Raw genomic sequence first — 22,134 nt, 5'->3', positions numbered from 1 at the left:
CTACAGTCTTATAGGCAGAAACTCAAATAGGTAGTACCTGTGACTAGAACCATTCAATGCTGGTCTGACCAATCGGAATCCACGCGTCAAGATGGTTTTGATCTCGCGGACTGGGAAATGTTCCGGGCAGCCTCAGAGAATAACATCGATCTGTACGCCGACTTGGTGAGTGAATTTATAAGGAAGTGCATTGGAGATGTTGTAACCACTATTAAAACCTACCCTAACCAGAAACCATGGATGGATGGCGGCATCCATGGCTGAATATAAACAGTATAGTTATTCCCCCAGGAAGGCAATCAAACAAGTGAAATGTCAGTATAGGGACAAAGTGGAGTTGCAATTCAACGGCTCAGACACGAGACGTATGTGGCAGGGTCTACAGGAAATCATGGACTACAAAAAGAAAACCAGCCACGTTACGGACGCCGATGTCACGCTTCCAGACAAACGAAACACCTTCTTTGCCTGCTTTGAGGGTAATATTCCTCTGCGACTGGAATACCGACATAATCTGCCCGAAGATTCCAACAGGCCCCTCAGGCGCGACGTCCACTGAAGGCCCATTCTGCTAACCTGCTAGGTCTGCTAGCTACCTAGAGCTTCTTGGAACCCTACTAATTCCACGACTGGTCTATCGATGCCACCGCACGAAGAGGCAAAAACAGACTTACCCCCATTGCGATGTCCCCCATAGGCTAACTTGCTAGCCCCGGTCTGCTAACTGCTAGCTTGCCTGCCAACGGTCTGCTAACTGCTAGCTTGTTTAGCCCCGGCCTACTAACTGTTAGCGTGTTAGCATCGGCCTGCTAACTGTCTGAATCGCCGTATCCCCAGTCAGCCCAACCACTCACTGGACCCATATGTTCACTTGGCTACGCATGTCTCTCCCTAATATCAAAATGCCTTGTCCATTACTGTCCTGGTTAGTGATTACTGTCTTATTTTACTGTAGAGCCTCTATCCCTGCTCAATATGCCTTAACCAACCATGTTGTTCCACCTCCTACATATGCGATGACATCACCTGGTTTAAACGTCTCTAGAGACTATCTCTCTCATCATTACTCAATGCCTAGGTTTACCTCCAATGTACTCACATCCTACCTTACCTTTGTTTGTACACTATGCCTTGAATCTATGCTGTCGTGCCCAGAAACCTGCTCCTTTTACTCTCTGTTCCGAACGTGCTAGACGGCCATTTCGTATAGCATTGCCGTACCCTTATCCTACTTCTCCTCTGTTCCTCTGGTGATGTTGAGGTTAATCCAGGTCCTGCCGTGCCTAGCTCCACTCCCACTCCCCAGGTGCTCTCATTTGTTGACTGTAACCGTAAAAGCCTTGGTTTCATGCATGTTAACATTAGAAGCCTACTCCCTAAGTTTGTTTTACTCACTGCTTTAGCACACTCTGCCAACCCAGATGTCTTAGCCATGTCTGAATCCTGGCTAAGGAAAACCACCAAAAACCCTGAAATCAAATCAAATCAAAATCAAATTTATTTATATAGCCCTTCGTACATCAGCTGATATCTCAAAGTGCTGTACAGAAACCCAGCCTAAAACCCCTAACAGCAAGCAATGCAGGTGTAGAAGCACGGTGGCTAGGATAAACTCCCTAGAAAGGCCAAAACCTAGGAAGAAACCTAGAGAGGAACCAGGCTATGTGGGGTGGCCAGTCCTCTTCTCCATCACCATTGCTAACTATAACATTTTCCGCCAAGATAGAACTGCCAAAGAGGGCGGTGTTGCAATCTACTGCAAAGATAGTAATGCATAACTCTGCAGGCTATCCAAGTCTGTACCCAAACAATTCGAGCTTCTACTTCTAAAAATGAACCTTTCCAGAAACAAGTCTCTCACGGTTGCCGCTTGCTATAGACCTCCCTCTGCCCCCAGCTGTGCCCTCGATACCATATGTGAATTGATTGCCCGCCATCTATCTTCTGAGCTCGTGCTACTAGGTGACCTAAACTGGGACATGCTTAACACCCCGGCCATCCTATAATCCAAGCTAGATGCCCTCAATCTCACACAAATTATCAATGAACCTACCAGGTACAACTCCAAATTTGTAAACATGGGCACCCTCATAGATGTCATCCTAACTAACTCGCCCTCCGAATACACCTCTGCTGTTTTCAATCAAGATCTCAGCGATCACTGCCTCATTGCCTGCATCCATAATGGGTCTGCGACCAAACGACCACCCCTCATCACTGTCAAACGCTCCCAAACACCTTTCCAATCGACCTGGCCGGGATATCCTGGAATTACATTAACCTCATCCCGTCAGTAGATGATGCCTGGCTATTCTTTAAAAGTGCCTTCCTCACCATCTTAAATAAGCATGCCCCATTCAAAAAATGTAGAACTAGGAATAGATATAGTCCTTGGTTCACTCCAGACCTGTCTGCCCTTGACCAGCACAAAAACATCCTGTGGTGTTCTGCATTAGCATCGAATAGCCCCAGTGATATGTTAATTACAAATATACAAAGGCAGTTAGGAAAGCTAAGGCTAGCTTTTTCAAACAAATTTGCAACCTGTAGTATTAACTCAAAAAAATTCTGGGACACTGTAAAGTCCATGGAGAATAAGAGCACCTCCTCCCAGCTGCCCACTGCTCTGAGGCTAGGAAACACTGTCACCACCGATAAATCCACTATGGCCATGCTTTCCACCTGGCTACCCCTACCCCGGTCAACTGCCCGGCACCCTCCACAGCAATCCGCCAAAGCCCGCACCATTTCTGCTTCACCCAAATCCAGATTGCTGATGTTCTGAAAGAGCTGCAAAATCTGGACCCCTACAAATCAGCCGGGCTAGACAATCTGGACCCTCTCTTTCTAAAATTATCTGCCGAAATGGTTGCAACCCCTATTACTAGCCTGTTCAACCTCTCTTTCGTATCGTCTGAGATTCCCAAAGATTGGAAAGCTGCCGCGGTCATCCCCCTCTTCAAAGGGGGTGACACTCTAGCCCAAACTGCTACCGACCTATATCTATCCTACCCTGTCTTTCTAAGGTCTTCGAAAGCCAAGTTAACAAACAGATTACCGACCATTTCGAATCCCACCGTACCTTCTCCGCTATGCAATCTGGTTTCAGAGCTGGTCATGGGTACACCTCAGCCACGCTCAAGGTTCTAAACGACATCATCAATAAGACACAATACTGTGCAGCCGTATTCATCGACCTGGCCAAGGCTTTCGACTCTGTCAATCACCACATTCTTAGTGGCAGACTCGACAGCCTTGGTTTCTCAAATGATTGTCTTGCCTGGTTTAACATCTACTTCTCTGATAGAGTTCAGTGTGTCAAATCGGAGGGCCTGTTGTCCAGAACTCTGGCAGTCTCTATGGAGGTGCCACAGGGTTCAATCCTCGGGCTGACTCTCTTCTCTGTATACATCAATGATGTTGCTCTTGCTGCTGGTGATTCTCTGATACACCTCTACGCAGATGACACCATTCTGTATACTTCTGGCCACTCTTTGGACACTGTGTTAACTAACCTCTAGGCGAGCTTCAATGCCATACAACTCTCCTTCCGTAGCCTCCAACTGCTCTTAAATGCAAGTAAAACTAAATGCATGCTTTTCAACCGATCGCTGCCCGCACCTGCTCACCTGTCCAGCATCACTACTCTGGACGGCTCTGACTTAGAATACATGGACAACTACAAATACATAGGTGTCTGGTTAGACTGTAAACTCTCCTTCCAGACTCACATTAAGCATCTCCAATCCAAAATTAAATCTAGAATTGGCTTCCTATATCGCAACAAAGCATCCTTCGCTCATGCTGCAAACATACCCTCGTAAAAATGACCATCCTACCGATCCTCAACTTCGGTGATGTCATCTATAAAATAGCCTCCAACACTCTACTCAACAAACTGGATGCAGTATATCACAGTGCCATCTGTTTTGTCACCAAAGCCCCATACACTACCCACCATTGCGACCTGTACACTCTCGTTGGTTGGCCCTCGCTTCATACTCGTCACCAAACCCACTGGCTACAGGTGCTCTGCTAGGTAAAGCCCCACCTTATCTCAGCTCACTGGTCACCATAGCAGCACCCACTCGTAGCACGCGCTCCAGCAGGTATATCTCACTGGTTACCCCCAAAGCCAATTCCTCCTTTGGTCGTCTTTCCTTCCAGTTCTCTGCTGCCAATGACTGGAACGAACTGCAAAAATCTCTGAAGCTGGAGACTCACATCTCCCTCACTAGCTTTAAGCGCCAGCTGTCAGCTTTAAGCGCCAGCTGTCATTTGCACTCACTGTATATAGACTTTTTGTTTTCTTTTGTTCTACTGTATTATTGACTAGGTTTTGTTTATTCCATGTGTAACTCTGTTGTATGTGTCGAATTGCTATGCTTTATCTTGGCCAGGTCGCAGTTGCAAATGAGAACTTGTTCTCAACTAGCCTACCTGGTTAAATAAAGGTGAAAAAAATAAATTAAATGTAAAAATAAATACAGTGCCACCATTGCGGCTTGCTAACAAGGACTGTGCCTCCCCCCTCTCCTTCTCCCTGGCTGATGTGAGTAAGACATTTAAGCGTGTTAACCCTCGCAAGACTGCTGGCCCAGACGGCATCCCTAGCCGCATCCTCAGAGCATTTGCAGTCCAGCTGGCTAGTGTGTTTACGGACATATTCAATCGCTCCCTATTCCAGTCTGCTGTCCCCACATGCTTCACGATGGCTACCATTGTTCCTGAACCGAAGAAGGCAAAGATATATCTGAACTAAATTACTACCGCGCCGTAGCACTCACTTCTGTCATCATGAAGTGCTTTGAGAGACAAGTCAAGGATCATATCACCTCCACCTTACCTGCCACCCTAGATCCACTTCAGTTTGCATACTGCCCCAACAGGTTCACAGATGATGCAATCACCATCACACTGCACACTGCCCTATCCCATCTGGACACGAGGAATACTTGTAAGAATGCTGTTCATTGACTACAGCTCAGCATTCAACACCATAGTACCCTCCAAGCTTATCATTAAGCTGGAGGCCCTGGGTCTCAACCCCGCCCTGTGCATTTGGGTAATGGACTTTTTGACTGACCACACCCTGGTGGTGAATGTAGGAAACAACATCTCCACTTCGCTGACCCTCATCACAACACACAGGGGTACATGCTCAGCCCCTTCCTGTACTCCCTGTTCACCCATGACTGCGTGGGCATGCACGCCTCCAACTCAATCATCAAGTTTGCAAACGACACAACAGTAGTGGGCTTGATTACCAACAACGACGAGACAGCCTACAGGGAGGAGGTGAGGGCCCTCGGAGTGTGGTGTCAGGAAAACAACCTCTCACTCAACATCAACAAAACAAAGGAGATGATCGTGGACTGGAAACAGCAGAAGGAGCACCCCCCTATCCACATCGAAGGGACAGTAGTGGAGAATGTGGAAGATTTAAGTTCCTCGGCGTACACATCACAGACAAACTGAAATGGTCCACCCACACAGACAGTGTGGTGAAGAGGGCGCAACAGTGCCTCTTCAACAGCTTACAGACGGCAACAGCTTACAGACGGTAGGTAATTAAAGTCTCAGTTATGAAAACTTAGGACAAGAAAGAGGCCTTTCTACTGACTCTGAAATACACCAAAAGAAAGATGCCCAGGGTCCCTGCTGATCTGTGTGAACGTGCCTTAGGCATGCTGCAAGGAGGCATGAGGACTGCAGATGTGGCCATTGCTATGTCCATACTGTGAGATGCTTAAGACAGCGCTACAGGGAGACATGACGGACAGCTGATCATCCTCGCAGTGGCAGACCACATGTACCAACACCTGCACAGGATCGGTACATCCGAACATCACACCTGCGGGACAGGTACAGGATGGCAACAACAACTGCCTGACACCAGGAATGCACAATCCCTATATCAGTCTCAGACTGTCCGTAATAGGCTGAGGGTGGACTGAGGGCTTGTAGGCCTGTTGTAAGGCAGGTCCTCACCAGACATCACAGGCAACAACATCGGCTATGGGCACAAACCCAACGTCGCTGGACCAGACAGGACTGGCAAAAATAGCTCTTCACTGAGTTGCGGTTGGATGCACATTTATTGTCAAACGAATGAGCGTTACATTGAGGCCTGTTTATCGTACCTTTTAATTAACTAGGCAAGTCGGTTAAGAACAAATTCTTATTTTCAATGACAGCCTAGGAACAGTGGGTTAACTGCCTTGTTCAGGGGCAGAACAACATATTTTTACGTTGTCAGGGATTCAGTCTTGCAACCTTTCGGTTACAAGTCCAACGCTCTAACCACTAGGCTACCTGTTGCCCCAGGTAGCTAGCTACCTGCCTGTACTCTGGAGCGGGATCGATTTGGAGGTGGAGGGTCCGTCATGGTCTGAGGTGGTGTGTCACAGCATCATCGGACTGAGCTTGTTGTCATTGCAGGCAATCTCAAGGCTGTTCGTTACAAGGAAGACATCCTCCTCCCTCATGTGGTACCCTTCCTGCAGGCTCATCCTGACATGACCCTCCAGCATGACAATGCCACCAGCCATACGGCTCGTTCTGTGCGTGATTTCCTGCAAGACAGGAATGTCAGTGTTCTGCCATGGCCAGCGAAAAGCCTGGGTCTTAATCCCATTGAGCGCGTCTGGGACCTGTTGGATCAAAAGGTGACGGCTAGGGCCATTCCCCCCAGAAATGTCCGGGAACTTGCAGGTGCCTTGGTGGAAGAGTGGGGTAACATCTTACAGCAAGAACTGGCAAATATGGTGCAGTCCATGAGGAGGAGATGCACTGCAGTACTTATTGCAGCTGGTGGCCACACCAGACACTGACTCGTACTTTTGATTTTGACGCCCCTTTTGTTCAGGGACACATTATTCCATTTCTGTTAGTCACATATCTGTGGAACTTGTTCAGTTTATGTCTGTTGTTGAATCTTGTTATGTTCATACAAATATTTACATGTTAAGTTTGCTGAAAATAAATGCAGTTGACACTGAGAGGATGTTTCTTTTTTTGCTGAGTTATCTGAGTATGCTGAGTTTATCACGTCAAGTGTACCGAAATAGGATTATATTCTCTCACACAATGGTAAGGAACAATTGCCTGGTCCCAGATCTCTTTGTGCGGTCTTCCCAACTGCCATGGTTATTTGGCATGACAATGATCATAGGAGTTGGCTATACAGCACAAACAGAGATCTGGCACCAGGCTAGGAGAATACGATGCACTGCAGAAAATGTTTAACCAATAAATTCAGTTTTCGAAGTGATGGGATCGATCCCAAATCAACCCGGTGTTCCCCATACTGTGTTTTATTTGATTTATCTTCCTCCTTTGCACCCCAATATCTCAACTTGCACACTCATCTTCTGTACTTATATCACTCCAGTGTTTAATTGCTATATTGTAATTATAATACCACTATGGCCTATTTATTGCCTTACCTCCCTTATCCCACCTCATTTGCACACACTGTATATAGACTTGTTCTATTGTATTATTGACTGTATGTTTGTTTATTCCATGTGTAACTCTGTGTTGTTGTTTGTGTCACACTGCTTTGCTTTATCTTGGCCAGGTCGTAGTTGTAAATGAGAACTTGTTCTCAACTAGCCTACCTGGTTAAATAAAGGTGAAATATATATTTTTAAACTAGCCCCTACCCAACTAGTCAGTTGTTTAGATCTGAGAGGATTGGAAGGGTATTAATTCTACCTAATCCAGTAGTAGCTGTTCCATCTTTCCGCCAGATATGATAGGTAGCATTTTCACCACATTTCTTACTTGTTGTATCTAATCATAGCTGTATCATCTTCTTTGATCTAGTGCTCTTCTGTATCTCACCTTCTTTGATCTAGTGCTCTTCTGTATCTCACCTTCTTTGGTCTAGTGCTCTTCTGTATCTCACCTTCTTTGGTCTAGTGCTCTTCTGTATCTCACCTTCTTTGGTCTAGTGCTCTTCTGTATCTCACCTTCTTTGGTCTAGTGCTCTTTACATTCATCCTTCACCTCTCCTTCATTCCTTCATTGAGATCTTCCAACTTTCCTATTTGTTCAGCCAAGTTAATGTTTCAGACACGCATACACACTGACTCTTCTCTCCCGTCTCGACAGGCCCTCTATATGTTCCTGGCCCTCGCTATAATCTGTGACGACTACTTTGTACCGTCGCTGGAGAAGATCTGTGAGGTGAGAGACTCTTGTCAGGACACACAATCTAATCTGGTGAAACTGGTCTGAGATATTAGCATGGGCCCACCGTGGCTCTAGCATTATGTCCTTACCACGGGTGAGTTTTCAGCCAACTTAGTAGCTAAGACGGCACTTTGCTTCTCTCGAGCAATGCTTTTGATAATCAATATTTTCTGCGTGAACTGAATCAAATCTTTCTAACAAAGTACTTTGCTATTCTATGAGTGGTCTTGGTTGTCAAGATGATGACTAAAGGGCCACATTTAACCTACAAAGCCTTTGGGAAGCTCAGCCTAACTAACCAGTCCTGTCTCCTCTCTCGTTCTCTCTTTCGGTCTGTTAGAAACTAGACTTAAGTGAGGATGTTGCCGGAGCCACTTTTATGGCAGCTGGGAGTTCTGCTCCCGAGCTGTTTGCCTCCGTCATTGGTAAGATATGACACACACACACACACACCCACACACCAATACACACCGGCACACTCACACGCTCCTTTACACAACACAGAAAACTTGGAAACCCAGAATTAAAATCCTGTCGATTCTGATTTGTATTTGTCACATGCTCCGAATACGAGTGTAGACTTTACCGTGAAATGTTTGCTTACCAGTCCTTGCCAAAGATGCAGAGTTTCACAAATGAAATAGTAACACAAGGAATACAATAAAATACACAAGAATAGAACTATATATTACAGGGAGGACCAGTACAAATGTGCAGCGGTACGAGGTATTTGAGGTAGATTTGTACATGACGGCAGGGTAAAGTGACTAGGCATCAGGATAGATCATTATAAGAGTGAAATAAAGAACAGAGTAGCAGCAGCAAACGATGAGTGTAAGAATTGTATGTATTTGTGTTTGTGTTGCTGATGTGCCTGTGCGCGTATGTAGTGTGTGTCGGTTTTGTTTTGTGTGGGAGTGTAATTACATCAGATGCTTGATTAGGTTCTGGGGGAGATGTATGATAAAAGACACTAACCAGACTAACGACGTCTCCACCTCCCTAAATGGATATTCAGCCAAAGCATGTCCCATCCACGCCCGACATTTGAAAGACGTGAACACCTGCGAATGTGTGATTTGTCCAAATGACCAGTGACAAAAACATTTTGTCTTTAGTCTTCACATCCCACAGTCTGCTGACCGACGCTACGATAGCATTCAATCCTAGATGTTTTTATTTAGTCACATGCACAGATGTAGTTGCAGTATACAGTGAAATTCTTAAGCTCCGAGCTCCAACAGTGCAGGTGTAGGAAGTCCGGGGGGGGGGGGGCAGTCGGAGCAGGTAGCTGACTATGGTGGCTATTCAGCAGCCTGATGGTCTGAGGGTAGAAGCTATTGGCCAGTCTGATAGTTTTAGCCATGATGCTCCTGTACTGCCCACGTTTGAGTGATGGAAGCGGGAGAACAGGCCTTGGCTTGGGTGGCTTAGGTCCCTCATGATCTTCTTGGACTTCCTGCGACACCTGGTGTTGTAGGTGTCCTGGAGGGCAGGCAGTGTGCACACAATGGTACCCATAGGCACCCTATTTCTGTCCACTAGAGATTAACCAACACACCAAGGTTAAAATTCAACAAAAAGTCAGACAAACCTACACACCAGGGATGGGGTCAATTTAAAATTAAAGGCAGTCAATTCAGGAAGATATTCCAAAATGCAAAAACATATAAAATAAATAGCTACTCTTCAGTTTATTGAGAAGTCATTGAAAATAGCTGCAGTTTTTTAGTTATTTTGAATTGGTATTTAAGTTTACTTCCTGAATTGACACACACACACACACACACACACACACACTCTCCCAGATAGTTGTTGTCGAGGCTCATTGTGGTTGGCTAACTCCCCCTGTACAGGTGTCTTCATCACCCACGGTGACGTGGGGGTGGGGACAATCGTCGGCTCAGCGGTCTTCAATATCCTGTGCATCATCGGCGTATGCGGAATATTCGCCGGACAGGTGTGTGTGTTTCTGTGCACATGCACATGCACATACACGTGGCTGTTTCTGTGGGTCTGTGTGTGTGTGTGTGTGTGCGTGCATGTGGGTCTCGTTTAGTGCAGCATATGCATTTAGATCACTTATGGGCTGAGAAGTAAATTGAAAGATTGAGTTCTCCTATGGGGAACCATGTCTACATGTCTGATAGTTAGCAATTGCTCCCAGCTGTCGTTAGTCTCTGGAAAACATATTTCTGGTCCTGTATTCACGAAGACTAGGAGTGCTGCTCTAGGATCATTTTAGACTTTTAGATCATAATGAATAAGATTCCATGGAAAGGGGGGACCTGATCCTAGATCAGCATTTCTAATCTGATACGTTTTATACACTATATATACAAAAGTATGTGGACACACCTTCAAATTAGTGGATTTGGCTATTTCCGCCACACCATTGCTGACAGGTGTATAAAAGCACACAGACATGCAATCTTCATAGACAAACAATGGCAGTAAACTGGCCTTACTGAAGAGTTCAGTAACTTTCAACGTGGCACCGTCATAGGATGCCAACATTCCAACAAGTCAGTTTGTCAAATTTCAGCCCTGCTAGAGCTGCCCTGGGTAACTAAGTGCTGTTATTGTGAAGTTGAAACGTCTAGGAGCAATAACGGCTCAGCAGTGAAGTGGTAGGCCACACAAGCTCACAGAACGGGACCGCCGAGTGTTGAATCGCGTAGTGCGTCTGTTCTTGGTTGCAACACTCACTACCGTGTTCCAAACTGCCACTGGAAGCAACGTCAGCACAATAACTGTTTGTCAGGAGCTTCATGAAATGGGTTTCTATGGCCGAGCAGCTGCATACAAGCCTAAGATCACCATGCGCAATGCCAAGCGTCGGCTGGAGTGGTGTAAAGCTCGCCGCTATTGGACTCTGGAGCAGTCGAAATGCGTTCTCTGGAGTGCTGAATCACGCTTCACCATCTGGCAGTCTGACGGACAAATCTTGGTTTGGAAGATGCCAGGAGAACACTACCTGCCTGAATGCATAGTGCCAACTGTAAAGTTTGGTAGAGGAGGAATAATGGTCTGGGGCTGTTTTTCATTGTTCAAGCTAGGCCCCTTAGTTCCATTGAAGGGAAATCTTAACACTACAGCATACAATGACATTCTAGACGATTCTGTGCTTCCAACTTTGTGGCAACAGTTTGGGGAAGGCTCTTTCCTGTTTCAGCATGACAATGCCCCCGTGCACAAAGCAAGGTCCATACAGAAGGTTTATCGAGATTGGTGTTGAAGAACTTGACTGAGCTTGCACAGAGCCCTGACCTCAACCCCATCAAACACACCTTTGGGATGAATTGGAACGTCGTCTGCGAGCCAGGCCTGATCAGCCAACATCAGTGCCCGACCTCACGAATGCTCTTGTGGCTTAAGTCCCCGCAGCAATGTTCCAACATCTAGTGGTAAGCCTTCCCAGAAGAGTAGAGGCTGTTATTGCAGCTAAGGGGGATCAACTTTTGTCCACATACTTTTGGTCATGTAGTGTATCTGCAGGGATGTGATCTCTTTCCTGACTGACTGTTTCTCTCTCTCTTTCTAGGTTGTAGTGTTGGGTTGGTGGTCTGTTTTCCGAGATTCATTCTACTACGTCTTGTCGATCCTCGCTCTTATTGCGGTAAGTCTGAAAGTAAAATGCACATTACATGTACTGTATGCGACCATAAACAATAGATTTATTTAAGTATTTTATTAGGATCTCCGTTAGTTTTTCTGAAAGCAGCAGCTACTCTTCCTGGAGTCCACACAAAACATAAAACATGACATAATACAGAACATTAGTAGACTAGAACAGCTCAAGGACAGAAGTACATGTTGAATAATTCCTAACTGCCATTATATTCATTTCTGCCTGTGCTCTTTTTTTCCCCCCCAGTTCATCTACGATGGGAAGGTAGTGTGGTAAGCCAGCCCCACCTCTTTTCGATTGGTCCTTAAATAATACCTTGATGTGATGGAATTTGCATTAGTTGCTTATCTGAACTGTGGGGCTCCTTATTGGGTGATGTGATAGGATTTAATTGGGCTTCATTGGGTAACTGAGATACGATTTCAGTGGTTGTCTCTCCGTTGTGTCCGTCTCAGGTGGGAGAGCCTGGTGTTGGTGGTCATGTACTGCGGATACATCCTCATCATGAAGTAAGTGATGCACTACTGAGTCAGGGACTTTACAAAACTCAAGGCGTCACGCCCAATGACATTGATGTGGTGGGGGAGACCGATTGACGTCATTAAGGTATCTTCTATATTTCCAAGAAATATACATAGACTCCATGCAATGATATTGAATTTGAGTGCCCCCTGAGTTTCTGTGGGGTTCAAGATTTTCACCTGTCTGTATCTGTCTGGCTGTGTGTCTGCCCTGGTTCGTCCAGGTCACTCCCCTTGTGCTCCGATCGCCCTTCTATGACCCGTTATGATGCCACTCAGAGAATAGCCTACTACGCGCTGACCATTTCAGATACCATCCTACCTTGCCCATACGGTTCGCTGTATAACCTATGTGCGCATACATACAGTATGATGTAAAATACACAGCGTGGTTTCACATTTACCAGAAGTTGCAGGACTGAGTCTGCCACAGTTATCGTACACGTGAACAATTGCGAACGTTTTGCTGCAGTTCACTGTATACACGGGGACAGTTTCCCGGACCCAGATTTAACCTCGTGGTTGAATACAAAGATATTTGAATTGAGATGAAGTATGTTTATTAATCGGTGTTCAGGAAACTGTTCCTTAGAGTTTACAGACCACTGCATAGTGTTCAGTTATTGTTTATTGGGTGTTGATGAAAAACATTAACCGGTGTCCCCCTCTCCGCTCTTCTCCCAGGTTTAACCAGAGCTTGCAGAAGTTATTCGCGAGCAAAGACGACAAGGACAAGAATCAGGCCAATGGTAACGCAGCGGCCAGCAGCGAGATGCAGGATGGTAATGCTAGTTATGATGACAGTGTGTGGGATGCCGACCCCGTCATTGCCTATACGTATATAGCACGGCAGTAGGTAAGGCTAACCAGGCAGGCTGTAGTACACACCAAGGCTTATCTCGAGACATGGGCTTATTCTCTGTCTCTTCACTTGTCTTCTTTTAACCCCAAAAGTTGAAGAAGACTAAAATGAACTATTGGTCGTTTCTGATCAAATAGGGTTGAGGGAATGGCGGGCATTCTAGTTCAAATGTCATTAACTGACTTATCTTTGCATTTGTCCCATTATGGCATCTGAGAGCACGGGCAGCACCATTGAATCAATCTCCATTTTGAAGTAGTCAAATTTCTTCTGCTACTCCTTCCAACAAACAAACTGAAAGGGTGAATACTGCCACCTGGAGTATGTTGTTTGAACAGGTATAAAGCCAAGGTTGGCAATTTACTGCCACCTGCAGTTATGAAATGTAGACCCTCTTTGACGGTCTTTGAGCATGCTTTCTCACGCGGAAAAGTATTCTCAAGCTAAAGAGGGAACGCCCACTTATACAGACAGAAACCGCGGCCATTTATTCAATGGCGGTCTTTATGCAACATCCTCATTAACCACCATCTTTGAGTTGACTACTTCAACATGGTATAAGTCCTCCATGCGGTTGCCCGTGCTTAAACAGGTTTTTGGACACTATATGTCTGGAGCTAAGTCAATAAATTGGGCAGGAATATGAACTTGTGGGTCCATGGGAGTTGGGTAGGACTTCCTAGGTCAGTGTGGTGGAGGTGTTGCAGTTCTACAATCTCCATTGTACTGTGCCGATTGACAATGGGTAATAGGTAACCTTCAGCTCAACCACAGCACTTGGCTCTCTAGCTACAGGAGGATGGGCTCATTGTAATGGCTGGAATGGAAATGTGGAACGTATCGGACATATGGAAACCACGTTTGACTCGGTTCCATTTATTCCATTCCAGCCATTGCAGTGAGCCTGTCCTCCTATGGCCCCTCCCGCCAGCCGCCTCTGATATCTTCCTCTCTCTCTCTTCCTGGCCGCCTTATCTTTGGTATTAATGTCAGCAACTAAACACATGAAAATAACAGTCAGACATAGACAAACAAACAGTTCAAAGGTCAGATCAGTAACTTGTATAGATGCGGCCATATCTTCCACTTTCTTTCCACTAATGTCAAAGCGCCTGTCTGTTTAGTCTTACCAAACCCACTGTTGCTTAATGTGTGTTGTGTTTCTGCACGCGAGATTGCAGTGTTTCTCTGCTTACCTCTTGAGGTATCAACCCACTGTCTTGTGGTAAATGAATATCAAAATATAGGGAATGTTTGTCAGCCTTGTTTTCTTAGTATGCATGTCAATTTATATATCATTTATAAACGTAAGAGTTGATTATAGAACACTTATCAGACTCTGAATTCGGGCCATTTTACCAGAAATAGGTGTCAAACACAAGAGGAAACTTCTCACGGCAAGGTGTTTTTACACCTGAAATGGATTTTTGGTGTTTGATGTTTTTTTGCTAGCATGTTTGTGTGTGAGTCAGGGTTTCTGTTAGCTGGTAATAGCCGGCATTTGGCTAATAAAAATGAATTAATTGAAAAGCCGATGAAGATAATTGCTGCTGGCCAATTATCCGGGAGAAGAAGATAAAATCACATTGTGAAATAATGCTTTATAGCCTCTTCATTGATGGAAATACCAGTCGATGTAAATACATGACTGGTCATGCTTATCGGTCTATAGGTATATTTGCATAATTCTGTGGAAATAAATTAGTCCGTGTCCAGTACTTTCGTTATGCATCTTATTAATCACACCCGAACAGCATACAGACACAGAACCTTTGAGCTGAAAATCTGTCATACAATGTGAGAGCTGCTGCTACAGTATCTCAAACAGAAAATGAATAGCCAACCGCAGGCAGGCTTCAACACCACTTAGCAATGAGCTGGAGGCAGCATGTGCATTTTGAAAACATATACCTAATTGTTTGAAACCCGACCGTTTTACGACATATTATGAGGCATGTCTTACCTTCAAAACAGCCTAGACGAAATCAGACCATGTCCGTGGAGGCAATTATTTTCTATAGGCTTTCATTGTCCAGTAGCCAAAGGCACAATCCTAGTCTTTTTAACAACCCGTCCTAGTTGTTTCCTCAGATCTCCCCTCTTTCTACATTTCTAACGGTGTTTTCATCTCTGTCACATGAAAGCGCTGGCTTTGTGCGGTGCACTTTGACAACGGGGTTTTCCCGTTAATTGCATGATGGAACAAACATTCACACGTAGCCTACGGCCTTGTGAGCATTGCCGCCCTGATAACGTGAAGAAATAATAGGTGGTCAACATATTTAAGCTAAACGTTCTGATCTGTTGCATCAGACTCATTGCTTTTGAACTTATTTTTTCATGTAGCTTTGGCTCCTGGTTGTATGAATTTGGTATCTATCGTCCCACAACTGTCCCAGAGTCTGTTTGGAATGGGCTATTTCTTTCTCGACAAGCTGACAAATAGAATAGGTCAACTTTCCTACTATGGGGGATAGTATATTGACATAGGGTAGTGATTTTACTCCTCTTGTTGGCTGAGGAAACCAAATGTGGACAGTTATTCTTCATCTTCAAAGTGCACATCAGAATTCAGTAAGAAGGACATCGTTGCATCCTCGGTTTGCATGTTCTGTTCATATGAATTACCATAATCTAAATGCGATTTCTGTCATTCTGAGCACCGCGGTGAACGCCCTAATCCTGTTATGCACCCAATGCATATGGGTCCGGTACATTTCTCAAATGTCCAGTGCCACACTTTCCTAACAGAAACCCAGGTGTGTGTGTGTGTGTGTGTGTGTGTCAGTTTTGAATGTCTAACATGTCTGTCCGCCTCCAGTCAAGCCCAGTAAGGCTTACAGTCGTGGGTCTGTGGTCATGGTCGATGAGATGATGCATGCCAACCCTCCCAAGATGCGCTTCCCTGAGGCCGGCCTCCGCATCATGATCACCAGCCATTTTGGACCCAAGACCCGGCTGCGCATGGCCAGTCGCCTCATCATCACTGAGGTATGGATAGAGAGTGATGCAACTGCAGGAATATGGTTTGTTTCAATGTTAGAGAAGGCAATGATCTCATTTGTATAGATTTGATAGTGCTGTCACTGCTGTACTGTTGACTACCTGGGTCGTGTTCATTAGGCATCAAACGAGAAAAAAACAGGAAAAAAAACACTGAATCAGGGGGTAATATCTGGACTTGGTCCAATACCAAACACTCCCTTTCATTTTTCATTGAACAACATTTTCCGACGTGTGCCTTAATGAACAACTCCCTGTTTTGCCTCTTCCTGTGACAGCGTCAGAAGCTGGTCCAGGGTGCCAACGGAGTGGAGACCCAGGTGCTGGAGGGGAAGGTGGATGTTGAGAACGGCAACGTGCCCGAGGACAAGCCTGCAGAGGAGGAGGCCGAAAATGAGACAATCTCCCCCTTTCATATCCCTGGTGTGTGTGTGTGTGTGTGTGTGTGTGTGTGTGTTGTTTATACAGACAGAGCTGGACATTATTGTGGATATGGCTCATAAGATTTAAACATGTGCTTGCACTTCAGTAGACGCGGTGCCCTTACCCAAATTATCCAGTGACTATCATATCATGACTAATTCTAATGATCTTTGACAGAGTTATGTACATGACAGACACTGCTCCAATGTGTGTATGAAACCTCCAAGTGCTTTATGATTTGAAGTAGCTGATGAATTGGTTGTGTTAGTGCTGGGCTAGACCAAATACCTGCACCTTAACCCTGCACCTTCGAGACTGCTGCCCTATGTTCAGTCATTGAACACTGGTCACTTAAATACTGTTTTACCCACTTCATATGTACAGTGCATTCGGAAAGTATTCAAGCCCCTTGACTTTTCACACATTTTGTTAGGTTACAGCTTTATTATAAATGTATCAAATTGTTTGTTTCCCTTATCAATCTACACACAATACCCCATAATGACAAGCAAAAACAGTTTTTTGTATTATGTATATATATAAAAACACTGAAATATCACATTTACATAAGTATTCAGACCCTTTACTCAGTACTTTGTTGAAGCACCTTTGGCAGCGATTACAGCCTCGAGTCTTCTTAGGTATGACGCTACAAGCTTGGCACACCTGTATTTGGGGAGTTTCTCCCATTCTTCTCTGCAGATCCTCTCAAGCTCTGTCAGGTTGGATGGGGTCTCTCCAGAGATGTTCGATCGGGTTCAAGTCCGGGCTCTGTCTGGGCCACTCAAGGACCTTCAGAGACTTGTCTTGAAGCCACTCCTGCAATGTCTTGGCTGTGTGCTTAGGGTTGTTGTCCTGTTGGAAGGGGAACCTTGTGGGAGCTAAACTCATGACTATGATAACATTTCCATTATTAGCAGCATCTAGACTGTCCACTGTAAAGTGCTGAGACAGAATGGCTACATAAGGAATAGAACATATAGGACCAGGGCCCCGCTACCATTATAACCTATACAGCTGTCAGATGTGGGCGTTAACAAGCAAGAACTGGGACTGAAAGACAATGGTGACGAAAGGTCACGGGGAGTTATTTTCATATAGAGGGAGGGGACTCTATACGTTATGCAAAGACAGAATACTATAAAGGCAGTGCTCTGTGATAACAGATTGTACCCGTTTCATGAAATTGCTCGGCTCTGTTACTTTGTAATAAAGTCTAACTGAATCTACAGGTTCCGGCATCTGTGCAAATATTTGACTCAAGATTTTTAATAACAACCTTCGCCCAAGTCTGAGGTCCTGAGTGCTCTGGAGCAGGTTTTCTTCAAGGATCTCTCTGTACTTTGCTCCGTTCATCTTTCCCTCGATCCTGACTAGTCTCCCTGTCGCTGAGAAACATCCCCACATCATGATAATGCTGCCACCACCATGCTTCACCGTAGGGATGTTGCCAGGTTTCCTCTAGATGTGAAGCTTGTCATTCAGGCCAAAGAGTTCAATCTTGGTTTCATCAGACCAGAGAATCTTGTTTCTCACGAGTCCTTCAGATGCCTTTTGGCAAACTCCAAGCGGGCTGTCGTGTGCCTTTTACTGAGGAGTGGCTTCTGTCTGGCCACTCTACCATAAAGGCCTGACTGATCTGGAATGTTCTCCCATCTCCACAGAGGAACTCTGGAGTTCTGTGAGAGTGACCATCGGGTTCTTGGTCACCTCTCTGACCAAGGCCCTTCTCCCCCGATTGCTCAATTTGGCTGGGCGGCCAGCTCTAGGAATAGTCATGGTGGTTCCAAACTTATTTAATTTAGGAATGATGGAGGCTACTTTGTTCTTGGGGACCTTCAATGCTGCAGACATGTTTTGGTACCCTTCCCCAGATCTGTGCCTCGACATAATCCTGTCTCTGAGCTCTAGGGACAATTCCTTTGACCTCATTTGCTATAACACACACCGCCAACTATGGGACCTTATATAAAGAGGTGTGTGCCTTTCCAAATCATGTCCAATCACTTGAATTTACCACAGGTGCACTCCAATCATGTTGTAGAAACATCTCAAGGATGATCAATGGAAACAGGATGCACCTGAGCTCAATTTCGAGTATCATAGGAAAGGGTCTGAATACTTATGTAAATAAAGTATTTCAGTAAAAAATTTAAAACTGTTTTCACTTTGTCATTGTGGGGTATATTGATGAGGGAAAAAATAATTTAGTAAATTTCATAAGGCTGTAAAGCATGGGTGGGCAACTACAGTCCTTGAGAGGCTGATTGGTGTCACACTTGTTCTCCATCCCTAGCAAACACAGCTGATTAATCAAATTGTATTCTAAACTGAAGATCATGATTAGGTGATTATTGGAGTCAGGTGTGTTGGCTGGGGCAAAACTGTGACATCAGGCCCTCGAGGACTGGAATTGCCCACCCCTGCGTATTGTAACAAAATGTGGAGAAAGTCAAGCGGTCTGAATACTTTCCGAATGCACTGTATGTACTGTATTCTAGTCATTGCTCATCCTATATAACTACTGCTGTACACCTTTTCTATTCGTATACTGTCCATAATGCCTTTACACAACATCAAATGCATATGTATATTTATATTCTGGACTCTGACATTGCTCATTCTAATATTTCTTAATTCCTTTTCATTTTTTGGGATTTGCGTGTATTGTTAGGTATTACTGCACTGTTGGAGCTAGGAACACAAGCATTTTGCTATACCCGCAATAACATCTGCAAAATATGTGTGCGTGACCAGTAAAATTAGATTTGACCTAGTTTTTCCAGGACCAGAACGCTGTTCTAGAATGAGTTGTACGTTCTCCTAGGGAGTTGTTCCTCGCCACTGTGCTTCTGCTTGCTCTTTGAAATTCTGGGCTTTGTTACAGTAAAGCACTTTGACTTGATATTAATAGGGCCTTATAAATACGTGGTTGATTTTACCTGCCCCTTCAATCCTACAGCGGGCATCAGCAGCAAGTGTAAGTGGCTGATCGCGTGGCCCCTGCTGCTCCTCCTGTTCTTCACCATCCCCAACTGTGCCAAGCCTCGATGGGAGAAGTTCTTTATGCTCTCCTTCATCCTCTCCACTGTCTGGATCGCCGTCTTCTCTTACTTCATGGTCTGGATGGTGAGTGTCAGGGTACAGTAGTGGACGTGTTTAATTATTCTTAACCAGAAGTCCCCGCTAGAATAGTAAACAAACAAAAATTTGACCAACTGGGGACATTTTGTTAGTCCCCATGAGGTCAAATGCTATTTATAGGGGGTTTAGTGTTAAGGTTAGAATTACGTTAAGGGTTAGGGTTAGGAGCTAGGGTTAGGGTTAAGGCTTTTGGGTTAAGGTTAGGATTAAGGTTAGGGTGAGAGTACAGGTTAGGTTTATGGAAAATAGGATTTTGAATGTCCCCACAAGGTTAGCTTAACAAGACTGTGTGTGGGTGTGGTGTGGTGTGTGTGTGGAGGAGGGGCGTGTGTGGGAGTTGTGTCTGGCTGTTCTGGTCACTGATTAGTTGTAATGTGGGTGTGGTCACAGGTCACCATCATCGGCTACACCCTTGGCATCCCAGACGTCATTATGGGCATAACTTTCCTGGCAGCGGGCACCAGTGTACCAGACTGCATCGCCAGTCTCATCGTTGCTCGGCAAGGTACGACTCTACTTTCTGTCATTTCCCTTTAACGGTTTGTGAGGATGGAAATCAAGGGCATCTACTCATTGAAAAAACAAAAGGTATCTTTGAACTGTACCATCTTTGGCAATAATCTTGTCTTAAGGCTTTTCAAAGTTAATTCTGGGCTTTGCTTTTAAGTACAATGCTTGTATTTGAATGACAACTATTTCTGTTTAGGAATGGGTGACATGGCAGTGTCCAACACCATCGGCAGTAATGTGTTTGATATCCTGGTTGGGCTGGGGTTGCCCTGGGCGCTACAGACCATGGCGGTCAACTATGGCTCTGAGGTAAGAGCAGCTATAGGGAACGGAGTAGGGTTCAGTTGCCCCTTGTCGCTGATCTTGGATCAGTATAGCATTTCCCCCTCAAATGTTTAAGGTTAGAATAGGGGGATGGGAAGCTGATCCTAGATCTGTACCTTCACCCTGGAGCATAGGGAACAGCTTTCCTTGTAGGGAGCATTGACAGATTACTGCTTTGCTTGACGTACAACTTTGTAACTCAATGTGCACGGTAAATACGTGTAGTTTAGTAGTCATCTTCCAGGAAGCGTATACACTGAAATGAGGTCAAGTGATGTTGACTCTGAGCACTTGAGTTGGAAGTGTTCATCAGCCATGTTTTGGAGAGGGAATAACACATTTTTTAAGGACTACTACAACAAGTGTTTCAGTACTGTGTGATTGAGTCCTTGACCCTACTGTTTCTCCAGCTCTCTCCTCCTCTCCCACACTTCAACTAGGGGTGCATCTCAATAGTATAAAGCATACTCCTGGCCAGAGAGGAAGCCACTTAAGACTATTGAGACGCACCCCGTGAGTTAACTATGACCACAGCCATGTATTTAGATAGTTGTTCCAACTTTTATCATTTTGAATATTGCTTTAATCTATACAGTTGAATTCAGAAGTTTATATACACTTAGGTTGGAGTCATTAAAACTAGTTTTTCACTCCACAAATTTCTTGTTAACAAACTATAGTTTTGGCAAGTCGGTTAGGACATCTACTTTGTGCATGACACAAGTAATTTTTCCAACAATTGTTTCACTTATAATTCACTGTATCACAATTCCAGTGGGTCAGAAGTTGACATACACTAAGTTGACTGTGCCTTTAAACAGCTTGGAAAATTCCAGAAAATTATGTCATGGCTTTAGAAGCTTCTGTTGGGCTAATTGACATGATTTGAGTCAATTGGAGGCGTACCTGTGGATGTATTTCAAGGCCTCCCTTCAAACTCAGTGCCTCTTTGCTTGACATTTTGGGAAAATCAATAGAAATCAGCCAAGACCTCAGGAAAAATATTGTAGACCTTCACAAGTCTGGTTCATCCTTGTGAGCAATTTCCAAACGCCTGAAGGTACCACGCTCATCTGTCAAACAATAGTACGCAAGTATAAACACCATGGGACCACGCAGCCGTCATACCGCTCAGGAAGGAGACGCGTTCTGTCTCCTAGAGATTAATGTACTTTGGTACGAAAAGTGCTAATCAATCCCAGAACAACAGCAAAGGACCCTGTGAAGATGCTGTAGGAAACAAGTACCTATATCCATAGTAAAATGAGTACTACCGACATAACCTGAAAGACCGCTCAGCAAGGAAGAAGCCACTGCTCCAAAACCTCCATAAAAAAGCCAGACTACGGTTTGCAACTGCACATGGGGACAAAGATTGTACTTTTTGGAGAAATGTCCTCTGGTCTGATGAAACAAAAATACAACTGTTTGGCCATAATGACCATCATTATGTTTGGAGGAGAAAGGGGTCGCTTGCAAGCCGAAGAACACCATCCCACCATGAAGCATGGGAGTGG

The 22,134-nt window shown here is 44.9% G+C and overlaps 1 protein-coding gene across 1 annotated transcript in view; it reads left to right on the top strand.

Moving 5' to 3' along the window:
* The window catches only part of LOC110529773 (sodium/potassium/calcium exchanger 4), a 77,579-nt gene that overhangs the window by 49,003 nt on the left and 6,442 nt on the right, over window positions 1-22,134 (top strand). Inside the window, exons 4-15 of the mRNA XM_021612293.2 lie at window positions 8,119-8,193; window positions 8,540-8,624; window positions 10,056-10,159; window positions 11,744-11,818; window positions 12,077-12,102; window positions 12,286-12,339; window positions 13,036-13,133; window positions 16,035-16,204; window positions 16,495-16,639; window positions 19,602-19,768; window positions 20,174-20,288; window positions 20,490-20,602. Coding sequence (XP_021467968.1) covers window positions 8,119-8,193; window positions 8,540-8,624; window positions 10,056-10,159; window positions 11,744-11,818; window positions 12,077-12,102; window positions 12,286-12,339; window positions 13,036-13,133; window positions 16,035-16,204; window positions 16,495-16,639; window positions 19,602-19,768; window positions 20,174-20,288; window positions 20,490-20,602 — 1,227 coding nt within the window. The remainder of the gene's footprint in view (window positions 1-8,118; window positions 8,194-8,539; window positions 8,625-10,055; window positions 10,160-11,743; window positions 11,819-12,076; window positions 12,103-12,285; window positions 12,340-13,035; window positions 13,134-16,034; window positions 16,205-16,494; window positions 16,640-19,601; window positions 19,769-20,173; window positions 20,289-20,489; window positions 20,603-22,134) is intronic.

The sequence above is a fragment of the Oncorhynchus mykiss genome, chromosome 8 (assembly GCF_013265735.2).
Source record: "Oncorhynchus mykiss isolate Arlee chromosome 8, USDA_OmykA_1.1, whole genome shotgun sequence".
Classification (NCBI taxonomy): domain Eukaryota; kingdom Metazoa; phylum Chordata; class Actinopteri; order Salmoniformes; family Salmonidae; genus Oncorhynchus; species Oncorhynchus mykiss.
Note: the sequence above shows the minus strand (reverse complement) of the source record. Positions and strands in the feature narration are given on the sequence as shown.